This window comes from Monodelphis domestica, chromosome 2 (assembly GCF_027887165.1).
Source record: "Monodelphis domestica isolate mMonDom1 chromosome 2, mMonDom1.pri, whole genome shotgun sequence".
Taxonomy (NCBI): domain Eukaryota; kingdom Metazoa; phylum Chordata; class Mammalia; order Didelphimorphia; family Didelphidae; genus Monodelphis; species Monodelphis domestica.
The window spans coordinates 83945585-83959279 of NC_077228.1; the positions used below are offsets into that span (position 1 = coordinate 83945585).

The following is a 13695-nucleotide window of genomic DNA, read 5'->3' on the forward strand; positions in this document are numbered from 1 at the left end:
AGAAATATCTTAAAGAGTTCTGAACATTTTAGATGGAAATGTGTTGTAATACTCAAGTTGAAATGATTACCTCAGTTAGTTTCATTCCAGGCTTCACTATTTTCGCTACAGCTGCTGCAGTAGGAGACATAGCTGCAAGCTCCTCTTCAGATAATATGGCTCCTGTATATATTATAAACACATAAATAATGTTCCATTACTGTATAAAATAAAAAAATCAAAGTTACTGATTATTTTCAACATAATAAAAGGACTGATACCTCCATTTTAACTACCTTTCTAGTCTTATTTTACATTACCACTCCATTCATGTTATACTCCAGTCCAACTATATTACTTTTTGAATCATGCTTCAAATGTTGTCTTTTCAATATCTTATGATGCTCCTGTGCCTGGAATGCCCTTCCTTTATAACTGTATAGGATTTAACATTAGCAAGAGATCAAGGTTCAATACTGCCTCTGTTATTATTTATGGTGACTAGGCAAGTCACTTAGCATCTAAGTCTCAGACTAGTACCATTATACTATGAAAAGTTTCAAAGATAATACATACTGTCAAATAAAAGCAAAATGAAATAATTTACCTCACAGCTAAAGAGAAAGGCTTAATATTTAAATACTATTAATTAAATACACTGGCTGTTATATACTTAAAACCCAGCAATTTTTGTGCTCCAAGTCATTAAAAACATTTATTTACAAATATTATTCATACCTTTACGTTTTGAGGCTGAAAGCAGGTCATTAGCATTTTCTAGTTCTCTCTCTAATTTGCCAATCTTCTCTAGCATTTCTTTTTCCATTTGGGCTTTAGATTCTTCCACTTCCATTAAATGATCTTGTATTCCTTTATTAGCTAAAACATAATTTTTTTTAAAAAATCACCTTGCATCACAGAATGAAAGGAAACCTACAAGATGCTAAATTTTATTCCTTTAAAACCCACTTTTCCACTCTGAAATATACAGTAGTTTCTAAGGATGAAAACTGGATTCAGGGGAGGAAATGAGCATTCCTTTTATTATTGTTCACTATAAGCTCCTAATTCATTTGAACAATATGAAATAGCCATGCTTCTGGTACTTAACACTCCCTGTTTCTCTTGGTCTCCCAAAATCCCTCTTTCCAAGATAAAGGTAAAGAAGAAGGGATTGTAATTCAATAATTCTTGACTTCATTTTTTATTCTTCATCTGAAATACTGGATTGTCCTTTCTGAGATGTGGGCTAAAGGCCTATGAATAATGAATTAAATACTTTTTTTAAAAAGCTAGGAGTCAGACAATGAAGTATATCTTACATGACAAAGCTTACTATAGGTTCCAAAAGGGAATCTAAGTCACAATTCTCTATATAGCCTTAACCAAGAATTAGTAAAAATTTAACTTTATAAAAAATTGACAGAGAATAAGGTAGAGAAGATTAGGAAGAAAGAAAAACAAAAGCTGTTATTAGTAATTGTGTATAAGGTGGTGATGAACAAATATATAGGGTATTTCAAAAGTTTTGGGTATAGATTAAAACTTTTAGTAGCTGAAACTACAAAGACGTCTGGGAAATAAGTGTAAAATACATGTGTCTTTATATACATATGCACACCTATTATAATACATACATATTTTTACAGTATAGAAATAGACCTATCATAATTATACCAAGAGTATGTTTGAAAAACCCTTCCCTTCTGTCTTAGAATCAATATTATGTATTGGTTCCAAAGCAAAAGAGCGGTAAAGGCTAGGCAAGGGGGGTTAAGTGACTTGCCCAGAGTCACAAAGCTAGGAAATGCCTGAGGCCAGATCTGAACCTAGAGCCTCCTGTCTCTAGGCCTGGTTCTCAATCCACTGAACCAGTCAGCTGCCCTCAATAGAGAATTCTCCCCCCCCCCCCCCCCAAACATAATCTTGGAACCACATTTCACTTCTAAATATTGCTCTAATATTCTTCAGGTAAGTTTTATTACTGAGATGAACTTATTTAAAATATACTTGATTTACATCAATCACATAATCCACAACAAAAGAGGAAAGGGATCCCTCTCTGAACTAATTATCTTTCCTTTGGGAATCTTTCTTACCTTCTCCAGTTTCTTTCAAAAGCTTGTGAAGTTCATCTACTGCTCGAGTTAGCTCATTGCTTTTTGCTTCAGAGTCATCAGCAGCACTCTAAAATAATGTTGTTTAATCAAAAGTTGTTAAAATAACAGTTAACAATAATAAGACCAGGAAATGAAAATTTGTGGTACTACAGTTACCTTATACAAATTGGAGAGCTTTATGTGAGCATTTAGCTCATTGTGGAACTTTTCTTCCATGCTAGCTTGCTGCTCCTTGGCCTAGAAAGCAAACAAAATCATAATAACCATAATGTCTCACCACTGATGACAAGAGATTGTAAGGAAATGTGCTTTTTACTAAATGACAAGACTACATAAAAATTATATTATAATCACATTCCAAAACAGATAATAACCAACCTTTATTAAAATGATCTTGTTACTTTTTGGTCCCCCAGGAAAACTCTTAAGTAATTAACGTGTATTTTCCTCTTTTAGACATAGCATCTACTGTCTGTTTTTGGTCTTAGAAATTATAGGCTGATAAATAAAATAATTTTTGCAGAGTTAAGGTTACAAATGTAAAGTATTATATATAAGAGGACTGGACTTAATAATAAAAGTAGCTAGCATTTATAGTACTTAAAGGTTTGAAAAGTGTTTTACAAATATGATCTCACTTTATCCTCACAATGATGCTGGAAAGTAGGTGGTACTTGTACTACCCTCATTTTATAGACAAAGAAACAAAGGTGGAGAGAGGTTAAGTGGCTTGCCCAGAATTATATATCTAGTCAGTGTCTGAGGTCAGATCTGAAGTTAGGGTTTTGTAAACCTCAAAATTTCTTAGACTTATAAATGTTGGAAATTTCACCATTGGGAAATTTCATACTTGAAAAATTTCCTATTGATAGTGGGTCTTGACTATTGGAATGTGAATCCCATTGGCATGGGAGGTTCCTTCTCCTTCCCTTCTTAAGATTACTTTAGGACAGAAACCCTTTGCTGAACAATGGAAAGGACTTTGACCTATGCTTAAGCATAGAACAGGAATTTCTTTGAGTCATGATTGATTTTAGAATTGATACAATGGAGATACTTGGAATCAATCTCCACCCTATTCAGTCCTAACAGGATTGAGTAAGGGCTGCAGCCTAGATCAAAATTTAATTATTTCAATCTCTACCCTACTCAGGTTAACAGGATTTAGAAAGGGCTGTAGCAAAGGATCAAAGATTTAATTATTTGAAAATATGACCTTCAACAGACATGTGCAAAGCCAGAAGACCTCTGGGCGGTCCTGGGTTAAGCTAGAGCCACCATTGGCACAGGGAAATTGATGGACAGGTGATTGGGAGATGTGAGGACCGAGGGGAGGGAACTTGGATGGTTTCCTTAAGGATAGGGGGGTCTGAAGACTCGAGGGGGTGGTGGAGAAGTTGGTCGGTGTGGTTGGTGTGTGCCCTGAGAAGCTTGCTCTGAAGGAAGCTGAAAGTGGGGGCCTCTGAGACTGTTTCTCCATTTTGGTCACGTGAGTAATAGGGACTGATCTCCTTTCTTTGCCCCAGCTATCTAAGGGCTTGGGCCTTTTGGCCCAGCCTAAACAGAAGGGGTATTTAAGCCCTATTCCCTTCTCTCCCTTTTTCTCTCTCTCTATCTCTAATTCCTTTCTTCCTCCTATTGTAATTAAACTCCATAAAAGATTGACTGCTGACTTAGTTTTCATTTAGGAATTACATAGCTGAATTCCTAGGCGACCTTAAATTAATATATATCAGTCTTTTAAAGTGATTTCCTTGTCAGTTTCCTAGGATTCCATAAGCGACAACACTTAGCTGCCTTAAATGACTCTAAAAAGTCTCTATTAGCTCTAAACTTTTGAAACTAGGAATGCTTTCATATCCTCAAAGAAGTAGCAATGAACTAAATGTACCTCTTTCAATTTGGTCAGAAGATCTTCAACATGTTTTTGTAGATTTTCATTTGATGTTTTCAGGCCATTCAATTGTTCTTCCATCCTGACAACCTATGTGAAAAATTTGTAAAGGGAGGAGTAAGTCACGTAATTTAACATTACTTCAATTTCATGATTATACAATCTAATCTCTAAAAAAAAAATCAAGCACTCTCTTATACAGATATTGGCAAAAAATACAATAGTTTAACATGGAAAATCTTCAAAATCAAATCAACAACAATATGAAAAAATCTGTTGTAGGGAAACTTTAAACACATTTTTAATTGGTTTCTTATTTCATCAACAGAATATTATTATCCTCAATTTCTGATGCCTACATTCCTATCAGAATGTTGTTTTACTTTTATTGAACAAATCTCTGATGTAATTTGCACACATAATTCTAAAAATAAAAAGGTGTGACTATACATACACAAAGATACTATTTTTATGTTACTAACTTACCTCTTCTTTTTTGTTCTCAAGATTACATTTAAGTTCTAGGATTTCATTTCCTTTTTCTCTACCAACAGCTAAGAGTTCATCAGTTTTGGTTTTTAGTTCTGTATTCAGCCATGTGTTTTGATTATGTAGTAATTCCTTTTCTTGCTCCAATCGTTTCTCTCGATACTAGAGAAATCACAGAAAACAGTTTTAAAGAAGATAAAAAAAGATTTAAAAAGGAACATAAACTACAGTTGGTAGGCAACTAAATTATGCCAGCTATATTATTTGTTTAAATTCAAGATGTAGATGTTTCTTGCAGCCTATAATTTGAATAAATTTTCACTTCACAGAAAAATCAACTAAATTAGACATACATATGATGAGCAACAAAACAGGAACACTTTAAAATGTCACATAATCAGAATAATTATAATTACCATCCTCGGACAATTCTTAGAAACTAGCTCTTAAAGTCCTATACGATGTGGTTCAAACCAATCTTTCCAATCTCATCATACAATTCTTCTCTACTAATATTGTACAATCCAGCTGAACTGGCCTTCTCTCAAGTTGTTCACAAGTATCAGCCTATTTCTCATCTCCAAGTCTTGCCATGGCCATATCCGACGTCAAAAATGTACCCTCTCATCAGCTCTGCCTCACAGATTGCTTTTCTTCCTTTCCTAATGCTCCTCCAACTACCAGTACCCTCCAGCACAATATGCCAATTGTTCTTTTATTTTAAACCCTTACCTTCCATCTTAGAATCAGTAATAAGTATTGGTTTCAAGACAGAAAAGAGGAAATGGGGGTTAAATGACTTGCCCAGGGTCACACAGTTAGGAAGTATCTGAGGCCACATTTGAACCTAGGACTTCCAGTCTCTAGGTCAGGCTCTCAATCCACTGAACCACCTAATTGTACCTCAATGCATCTATTGTCTACATTTATTCTGTACAGACGTTTTTGTAGGCTTATCTCCAGAAACAGAACATAAACCCCTTGAAGGTAGGAAATGCTTCCTTCTTTGTATTTGTCCTTTGAGCAGAGGACAGTGTATGAAACAAAAAAACTGCTGAATAAAAGTGTGACTGATTGAATGACTTGATTTTACTCATTTCAATATCACAGGAAATATACCTATGGGATCCTGGATAGCTAGTGCTTGCAGCAGACATTACAACAAGATTCTGGATGTAAAACTTCAGTTTTCATTATATAAGCACAGGATCAGATTAAAATAAACAAAACTCAACTCCAACAAGGTTGTTTTTTTTTTTTAATTTCACTCTGCTTATATGGTATTCAATAACATAAAAGAGACAAAGGAATGATTTTGGTTTTATAGGGAGACAGAATCTGGCATATTACCCAGGGAAAAGAGAAACAAAATTTTATAGAGATAAACTTAAGGAGTTGAAAAAAGCTGGCTTATGAGACTTATTCTTCAAGATTACCAATGGACTAATCAAATGGGGAAGATTTATGTCAAAAGATAACTAGAAAACTTAGAGCTTGGTGGTAGATTAAGAATACATAAGAAGTAATTTAGTTAAGTATCATAAATTTCATTTATCCCTAGTCTGGCTTCTCATCTTAGATAAAAAGTAATTATTAACAAAAATAAGCTAATCTGAATAGATCATGCCTAAGGTCCTAGTCAGCTTAATGTAACCTTCCCAATTAAAGTGGCAGCTCTGGACCCTTAACATTAAAAACTATAAAAAAGACTCAAAAACTCTTAAGACAACAGTAATGGAAAAGTACAGTTGACTCTACTAGAGACTTGTTTTTCAAAAGTTTTAATTACTAATTATAATTTGTACATGCTAACTATTACCTTAACAGAAACATCAGATGCTTGAAGTTCATCTAGCTTTAACTGGAGCTCTCCCTTTGATGCAATGCTTTCCTTGAGTTTTTCATTTAGGCGTTTAACATCCTCTAGAAAACCCAGAAAAAGATTAAAATTGTTAAAAGTGTTGCAGAGTATAAATTCCTACCTACACCTTACCTGTAAATATGTACAGAATGAACTATAAACTTTAAATGCAAAAAAAAAACCCAAAATACACCATTAAATAATAGGCATTCAGCTTCTTAATTCAATCATTCCATGCTTAATTGTTTTATAAATCTGACAATCACTTGTAATAAATCCATTCACTAATATTTAGGAATACAATAGGAAATGAACAAAAAATGACATTTAAAAATGTTACTACTGTTTGCATCTTTTTCCACACACCCTTACTAAGATTCTGAGGAGAAGGCACTCAACAGATCATCATCTGTAGGGAAATTATGTTTTGGGTTCCAGTCACTGATAGATCTATTTCAATGTATAACTTCTCTCACTTTAAAAGTATTTATATTTTAAATGAGTACATCTCATACAAAAAGCAATAAAAATTAAAATCCTTCAAAGAGTATATAAGCAACTCTCCTATCATAAGAAATAATACAAAATTTACATCTTTATTGCAAAGTCCACAATGTTAAATTAACAAAATTGAAAGATGAGTGGAACTTAGGATTTCCTCTATAAATCTTATAAAAATAGCTTATTAAAAAATCAAAATTTTAGACTACATTCTTCATACCAGTTAAATATTCAAGTTCTTGTGATCGTCTCTCACTGGTTCTGACCAAATCTCTTTTCTCAGCTTCTAATTCCTCATTTGCTCTTGTAAGCTGGCTCTATCAATTAAAATGAGAGTATAAATTAAGAACAGTGTATATTAAATTGGATAATAGAATTACTGTACTTATCAAAACACAGGAACTAGTCACATGAAATCTTAAATTCTAGACATAGAAAATACATCTGTCTGGTTTAAATCAGCTACAACTTAACCGTGGAAATCTTTTTGTAGGAAGCAAAAGCCTGAAGTTCGCCAAGCAAAGCTCTGACATGGAAAGCACAGCTTGAGGCCCTCAGGCAAAGTTAAGGCCATAGACCAGCTGATGTTAGTCATGTAGCTCACTCCTCAGCCTGCCACCTCAAACCCCTCCTTTCCCCCTCTTTGTACTAGCTGTACCTACAAAATCACTGATGTATGCTTTATCTTGAGAATTGTGTAATTAGAAAATCTTGAACCCTTGGATTTCATCTCCCAGAATCCTTTTCCTTTTGTAGTTGCCATAATTGTAAGCTTAAAAAGTAATATACAATAATTCCAAGTATTACATTTAATGAGATTTATTAATAACAACTAAAATAAAAAGCTAGATTAAAAAGGGAGCTAACTCAGCTGCAGTCATGAGAGAAGAGAGACACTGTAAGGCAGAGTTACAACTTATTTATAATACATAAAGACACAACTTGGGGATGAAGGAAAAAGGATTTTGGGAGACTAAGTCCAAGGGTTCAAGATTTTCTAATTATACAAAATCTAAGTTAAATGTTACATGTTGATTTATGATCCTATAGAATCCATTGTGTAGTCTCAATGAGGTAAATATAAATAATATTGTATCACCTTTACCAATCCTTTACTTACATTGTCTATGTGAAATCTTGTGCAAAGATCCCAGCTTGTTTTGCTTCCTCTTCCCAATAAACCTCACCTCTGATGGTTACCAGTCTCAGTGGTCCTCCTGACCCCCAATTGTATTTGAGTCATTTTCCTTGCCCTCTTTTGGGATCTTAACTGTCACTGCTAAACTGGCTCTTGGCATCACATTTTCATTATGCCTATTTTAAGGAAGAATTCTGAATGGTTTAAATGTATGTGTACAACTCTGATGAGTACTTTTGTAAAAACAAGAGAGTATCTCAAATATTTTCTGTCAAAAACAAAAAAAAATGTAATTAAAAAATTTAATGTAGCCATGTTCTAAAGTTCTATCACCACGGTGGCCAAGAAATCCATTATTATATATTAGGGATTCTTTTCAACCCTATTCTCTAGTCTTCGGAAAACATTTTTTCCTGTGAAATAAATCTATTGTCTGTACAACCTTTATTTTGGTATAATTTTACTTATCATAGCCAAGAAACAATTGTAGAAACAAAAAGGACTATAGAAGCAACTGTACTTAAATAGTTACCAACTTCTGAACCACAAATAATTTGCAAAACTTCTTCATGCATATGACCAATGATTACTTTACCTGAACAGTGACATAGCGATCTTGAGCAGTTTCCAGTTCTTTGTTTTTCTCAGTCACTGACTTCAATTGTTGACCTGAATATAAAAATTGTCAAAAACTAAATATTTATATAAACACTTCAGTACAAAAATATAATCATAGAAGTTTAGATCTGGAAGGGACCTTAAAGACCATAGAATCTGATTCTTCCATTTGTAACTGAGGAAATTGATGTCCCAACAAGCTCTGACTTGACCAAAGCTATAAGTAGATTGGTTTGATCATTTCCTAATTTCTCAATTCATTTCCAACCTAATCAAAATGTATTTTTTGGCTTGGAACAGATCTGTGATTTTATTGTGTGGAATCTAAGAGAACCTCAAGTATAGTCAGCTTGAAAGATGGAGATCCCAAAGCTTGCCCTTGGTTCCCATGACAATCCACCAAGAAGGGAATCTCAGACTGAATAATAAACCTCAAAATATTTAATGGACTTAGGTGGAATCCACAGATTTTAATCAAATGCTAAGTATCCTTTTGTCCCAGTAGCTTCTCCCATTATATCAGAGATCCTTTCCCAAGAAGACCCATACCTGTGCAGGGACCACCCTTTTAGTATCCATTATAAGTAGTACATTCCCTGTGTGGAATTTTTTATTTATTACTGCTTTTCCTTGTATGTGCAATAGAATGAGTTTTCTTTTTTTCTCTCATTTTTTGTACTTGAAGCACATTACCAGTATTATTTTTTTTTAATTTTGCACCAGGATAAGTTTAAAATGTCCATTAGCCCTAATGTCAATGCATACCCAAAAGCTTTAGACTATGGAAACCTGCCATTGATTAACAATATTATGGGACTTTGATTAATGATTGTGTCTGATTCCAGGAGAAGGGATCACAAAAGAGCCACTACACAGTACCAAGGAACAGAGAGAGTTAACCTGCACCAGGATCCTAGTGGGATTGATGAGATTCTGCACCAAGACAAGGGACTTGAACTTATGTTGGGGTTCGAGAAAGTGCCTCACATTCTCAGACACAGGATTCCCTCATGCCAGATCCAGACTTCTACCAAGTACCTCAGTTTGGCTGCCATTTTGGCAAAAACAGACCAGGGAATGATATTTCCCTTCTGCTTCAAAATCTAGTCCTTTTTCTCTCTTTCGTAGTATGGCAATTTTTTGTAGTCCTAGAAGCTGATTGGTTAAATGCATATTGTTGCAAGGGTCCTATAGACTTGTGGGACATAAATCACTTTAATTTGGTCCTAATTCAAGGACCTGTTATGGGTTTATTGTTCCTTACTTAAAATTTTTACACGAGACTTTGATATTTTGTTTTATCCAGAAATTACTTTTTTCTTTTCTTTTCTTTTCTTTTTTGATGTTTTTGATTTTCTTTTGCCAGTTGATTCATTTACCTCATAACTCAGCTATGTATACCAGGGTGATCAGTGCGTTGGTCAACACCCTCCCCAGGGAGGATTATATGATTGTCATAAAATTCTAGATTTATAAGTTTGTCTTGTTTGAAAGTAATTTTAGGATAAGAAACTCGCCACCTCCCCAAATCAAGAAAGTGAACTGTTTGGAGAGGGCACCATAAAGAAGCCTGCAGAAACCACACACTGCACCAAAAGATCCAGAATGAACTTTGGGATGTAGTCAATTGAACTGTGGGGGATAGAATGTGTATTTATTTTGAATCTAAACTTTTATGCCAAAGGAGACTGCCCTCTAATTGGCTTTTTGTCAATGTGTCTAGCATTGGTTTTTCTCTTTTGTTTCCCTCTCACCCCCAAATTATTGTAATTTCTTCTTAGAAAGTGAAATATTGTATGTACCTCTAGTTAAAGATCTTTAGATATAAGCTGGTTATGTATAATTATTCATTAGGGAAACTAGGCATGTAAATCTGAGAGATTTCTACATGCTCATTTCCCAATGAAATCACAGGGAGAATTGTGTAATTAGAATTTGCTTTCCAGGACTCTCTTACCCAGCATCCCACTTACGTGTTCACAATGAGTAGGTAGGTAGCTACGGAGGCTATATTTTTATGTAACCCCACCCCTTTCTTTCTTCTTCCCCAAAGGGAACTGTGGAGGCAGAGCTTGGCAGGAAAGTTTACTCACATGGTCATACTTATGTTTTTGACATGGGCACTGTACCCCAGAAACCCAGGCGAACTATTACCAGGGGAACTCCCTTGTTTTTTTCCTGACTCTGAGACTAAAAACACCCAATGACCCCTCTAGAATCCTGAGATGACTATCTTCCTTTGATCGTCCTCTGGATGGACAGAAAGATGCACCTTCAAGCCACACCTTGATCCTATCAGACATCTGTTTGTCCCCTAAAACTAAGGAATCTTTATGTCCCCAGGCAGACCCCAGTATGATCACCCCACCTCATGCCTGAGTGACTAACTGTTGTGAAAAATGTATAAAATCCCCAGAACTGATGTCGTCTAGGGGACAGCCTCTCCATCCACACTGTCCCCATGGGGGAACAGTCTTTCCTTTCATGCTGTCCTCCCAAGGAACTGCTCCCCATCTTGCTGTTCCTTGCTATCCTCCTGGCCACTCTCAACATTACTTTCTAAATTAATAAACCTCTTTTTGTTTTTTAAGCTAAGTTTTGGAGTCATTGCATGCTTGCAAAAGGCATCCTTCCCGAACCCCAAAAAGGTATCCTTCCGCGCCCATAACATTTTGAACTTCTATTTTTTATTTCTCCTACTTCAAGTGATAATTAATAAATTTTATAAAATATAATACTTGGAATTATTGGACATTTAAATCTTACACCAGACACCCTAGCCTATGGCTATGATTTCTTTCCTAAGTCTGTCAGTGTAGTTTGAATACTCTCATTTCCTTGTAGCCTAATGTAAATCAATCATTTTCCCCTGTCCCTTGGTTCGCCAAATGGTATATAAGCTCTCCAATTTCTTTTGTCCTTTAGAGTTGTGATCTAGCACAATGGCACTCCCACTGGTCAGTGGCCAGAGCAACCAGTCTCAGAGCTCTATGAGTGTTCTGTGTGGAGACTTTGAGGAAAGTGGTTTTTCTGACTAATAGTTCTGTTTGCTTTTTTTTTCCAGTTTAACAATTGAGAAAAGGGAAACCACAATTAAGAACCCCAAATACCAATGAAAGACAGGTACTTGCTCTATCACTTCCAGTATCACAGTCAGTGTCAAAGGCAGAACTTGAATTCGGATTATCCTGACTCCTGCTATCTTCTATCTATTCTGTGCTGACTTAATGAAAATGCACACCATAAAACAAAACTCAAAAAACATTATATTTGCAAACATATAAACCAAGAAGACCTGATCATACAGTTACAGGAAAAACTATTTTAAAATTAAGACTACATGTGGTTTAAAAAAAGGCTGAGAATTACTTTTGAATTCATATATAATTCTTTAAAGAATCATCCTGCACAGAGATACTGTCCCCAGAGTCCTTGGCTTTGTGTGGTTTTTAGGCCCTTGGAATGGAACACTATCTCTTTTCTGATTGTACTTTAGTAGTTCTTGTGTTTTTTCCAATTGACATTTGGGGCAAAAAATAGTATGTGCAGCAACTATTTTATCTACTCTTAATTCACAATAAGAAGAATTATACCAAGTATGGAAATGGAAAATATGGCCTTTTATATATTGCTACCTTTCTTATCATTACCATTCTGGCCTATCTGCTACATAGTTCCAGCATCCCCTTATTCCTCTCCAGGGTTGAAGAGATAATACAGAAGCAAATAAAATACATTTGAAACTCATCCAATGTCTTGGAAGATTAAGTGATTAGCTCCCCTGCTCCTATTTCCAAAGTTCACTGCTGTTTTTACTAACTTCTGAGGTAGCAGAAACCTTTCTGGAATACTGAACATTAACTGATTTTGTTTTAAAGTTATTTCTTGCTCTTCAGGTTACTTAATAATAATATAATAACTAATAGTTTTATAGTTCTTCAAGGATTTAAGTGCCGTGTATGTTAATTCATCTGATCCTCAAAGTAATCCTTTGAGAATGATGCTATTAATTTACCTATTTTATAGATGAGGCATCTGAGGCTGAGATTTTAAGTAATTTGTCCAGGGTCACATAACTAGTGCCTGTCAACTTGAAATCTGGAGACCCCAAGTTAGTCCCAGTCCCATGAGAATTGTCTCAGTACCTAGACTGAACAATAGACCTTAAATTACTTGATAATCCCAGCTTAGGTGGGGCTAGAAGACCTAAGCAAATGCTAAGTACCCTTTTAGTTTTAGATGTTTACCCCATAGTATCTGAGATGATTCCCAAGAAGACCAATACCTGTGCAAGGACCAACCTTTTAGTATCTATTGTAAGTAGGGCACTCTTTGATTCCCCTGCCTCTGGCTATGGTTTCTTTCCATTACCTGTTAGTATCCAGTCAGTGTAGTTTGGGCTTCTCATTTCCTTGTAACCATGGTAATGTCAATCATATTTCCCTGTCCCTTAGTTCATCAAAAGATATATACATTCTCCAAGTTCTATTGTTCTTCAGACAAATCATGTAGGGAGGTGCATTCCCCCAGGGATATGCTCCCAGAGTCCCTAACTAAGCCACTTAGTTATTCACCCCTCAACTTCTAATATCTTCTCTAGAAGATCGCCTTCTCTCTCAAAATTACCCTTATCAATTTTATATATCAGTATATACTTCTATATAAGCATATTGTCTCTTCTATCAGAGGGTAGGCTCTCTGAGTTTCACCTTTATCTTTGTATCCTAGTACAACAGAGGTACATAATAGGAACTGAGTAATTGCTTGCTGATGGAAATTTTTTAAAAGGGCTTAAAATTACTGATTGGGGTTAATGGGATGATGATAGTTCATAGAAAGAAAATAGAACTACTCAATTCATATTTTGATTATGTTTTTTTCTGTTAAGATGAATAATTATGGAACTGGAAATAACAAAAAAATGGGTAACAAGGCATTTGTATACCACAATAAGTGAAGAGATAATAAGAGGCCATCTAAATATACTTACTGATCTCAAATTACCAGGGCTAATGAACTACATTCCAAAAAAGTAACCAGAACCAGAATGCTGCTAAGCCATTTTGAAAAACTGTAGAAAAAGGAAGCAGTGCCA

General features: G+C 35.0%; 1 protein-coding gene across 7 annotated transcripts in view; it reads right to left on the reverse strand.

The window, feature by feature from the left end:
* Window positions 1-13695, reverse strand: part of TPR (translocated promoter region, nuclear basket protein) — a 94584-nt gene that overhangs the window by 57768 nt on the left and 23121 nt on the right. For all 7 annotated transcript variants that reach the window (XM_016430011.2, XM_056815654.1, XM_007480967.3 and 4 more), the window contains 9 exons: window positions 8578-8651; window positions 7065-7161; window positions 6302-6405; window positions 4480-4644; window positions 3991-4083; window positions 2256-2336; window positions 2079-2166; window positions 718-858; window positions 71-162 (listed from right to left, as the gene is read on the reverse strand). In XM_016430011.2, the coding sequence (XP_016285497.2) occupies window positions 71-162; window positions 718-858; window positions 2079-2166; window positions 2256-2336; window positions 3991-4083; window positions 4480-4644; window positions 6302-6405; window positions 7065-7161; window positions 8578-8651 (935 nt within the window). The remainder of the gene's footprint in view (window positions 1-70; window positions 163-717; window positions 859-2078; window positions 2167-2255; window positions 2337-3990; window positions 4084-4479; window positions 4645-6301; window positions 6406-7064; window positions 7162-8577; window positions 8652-13695) is intronic.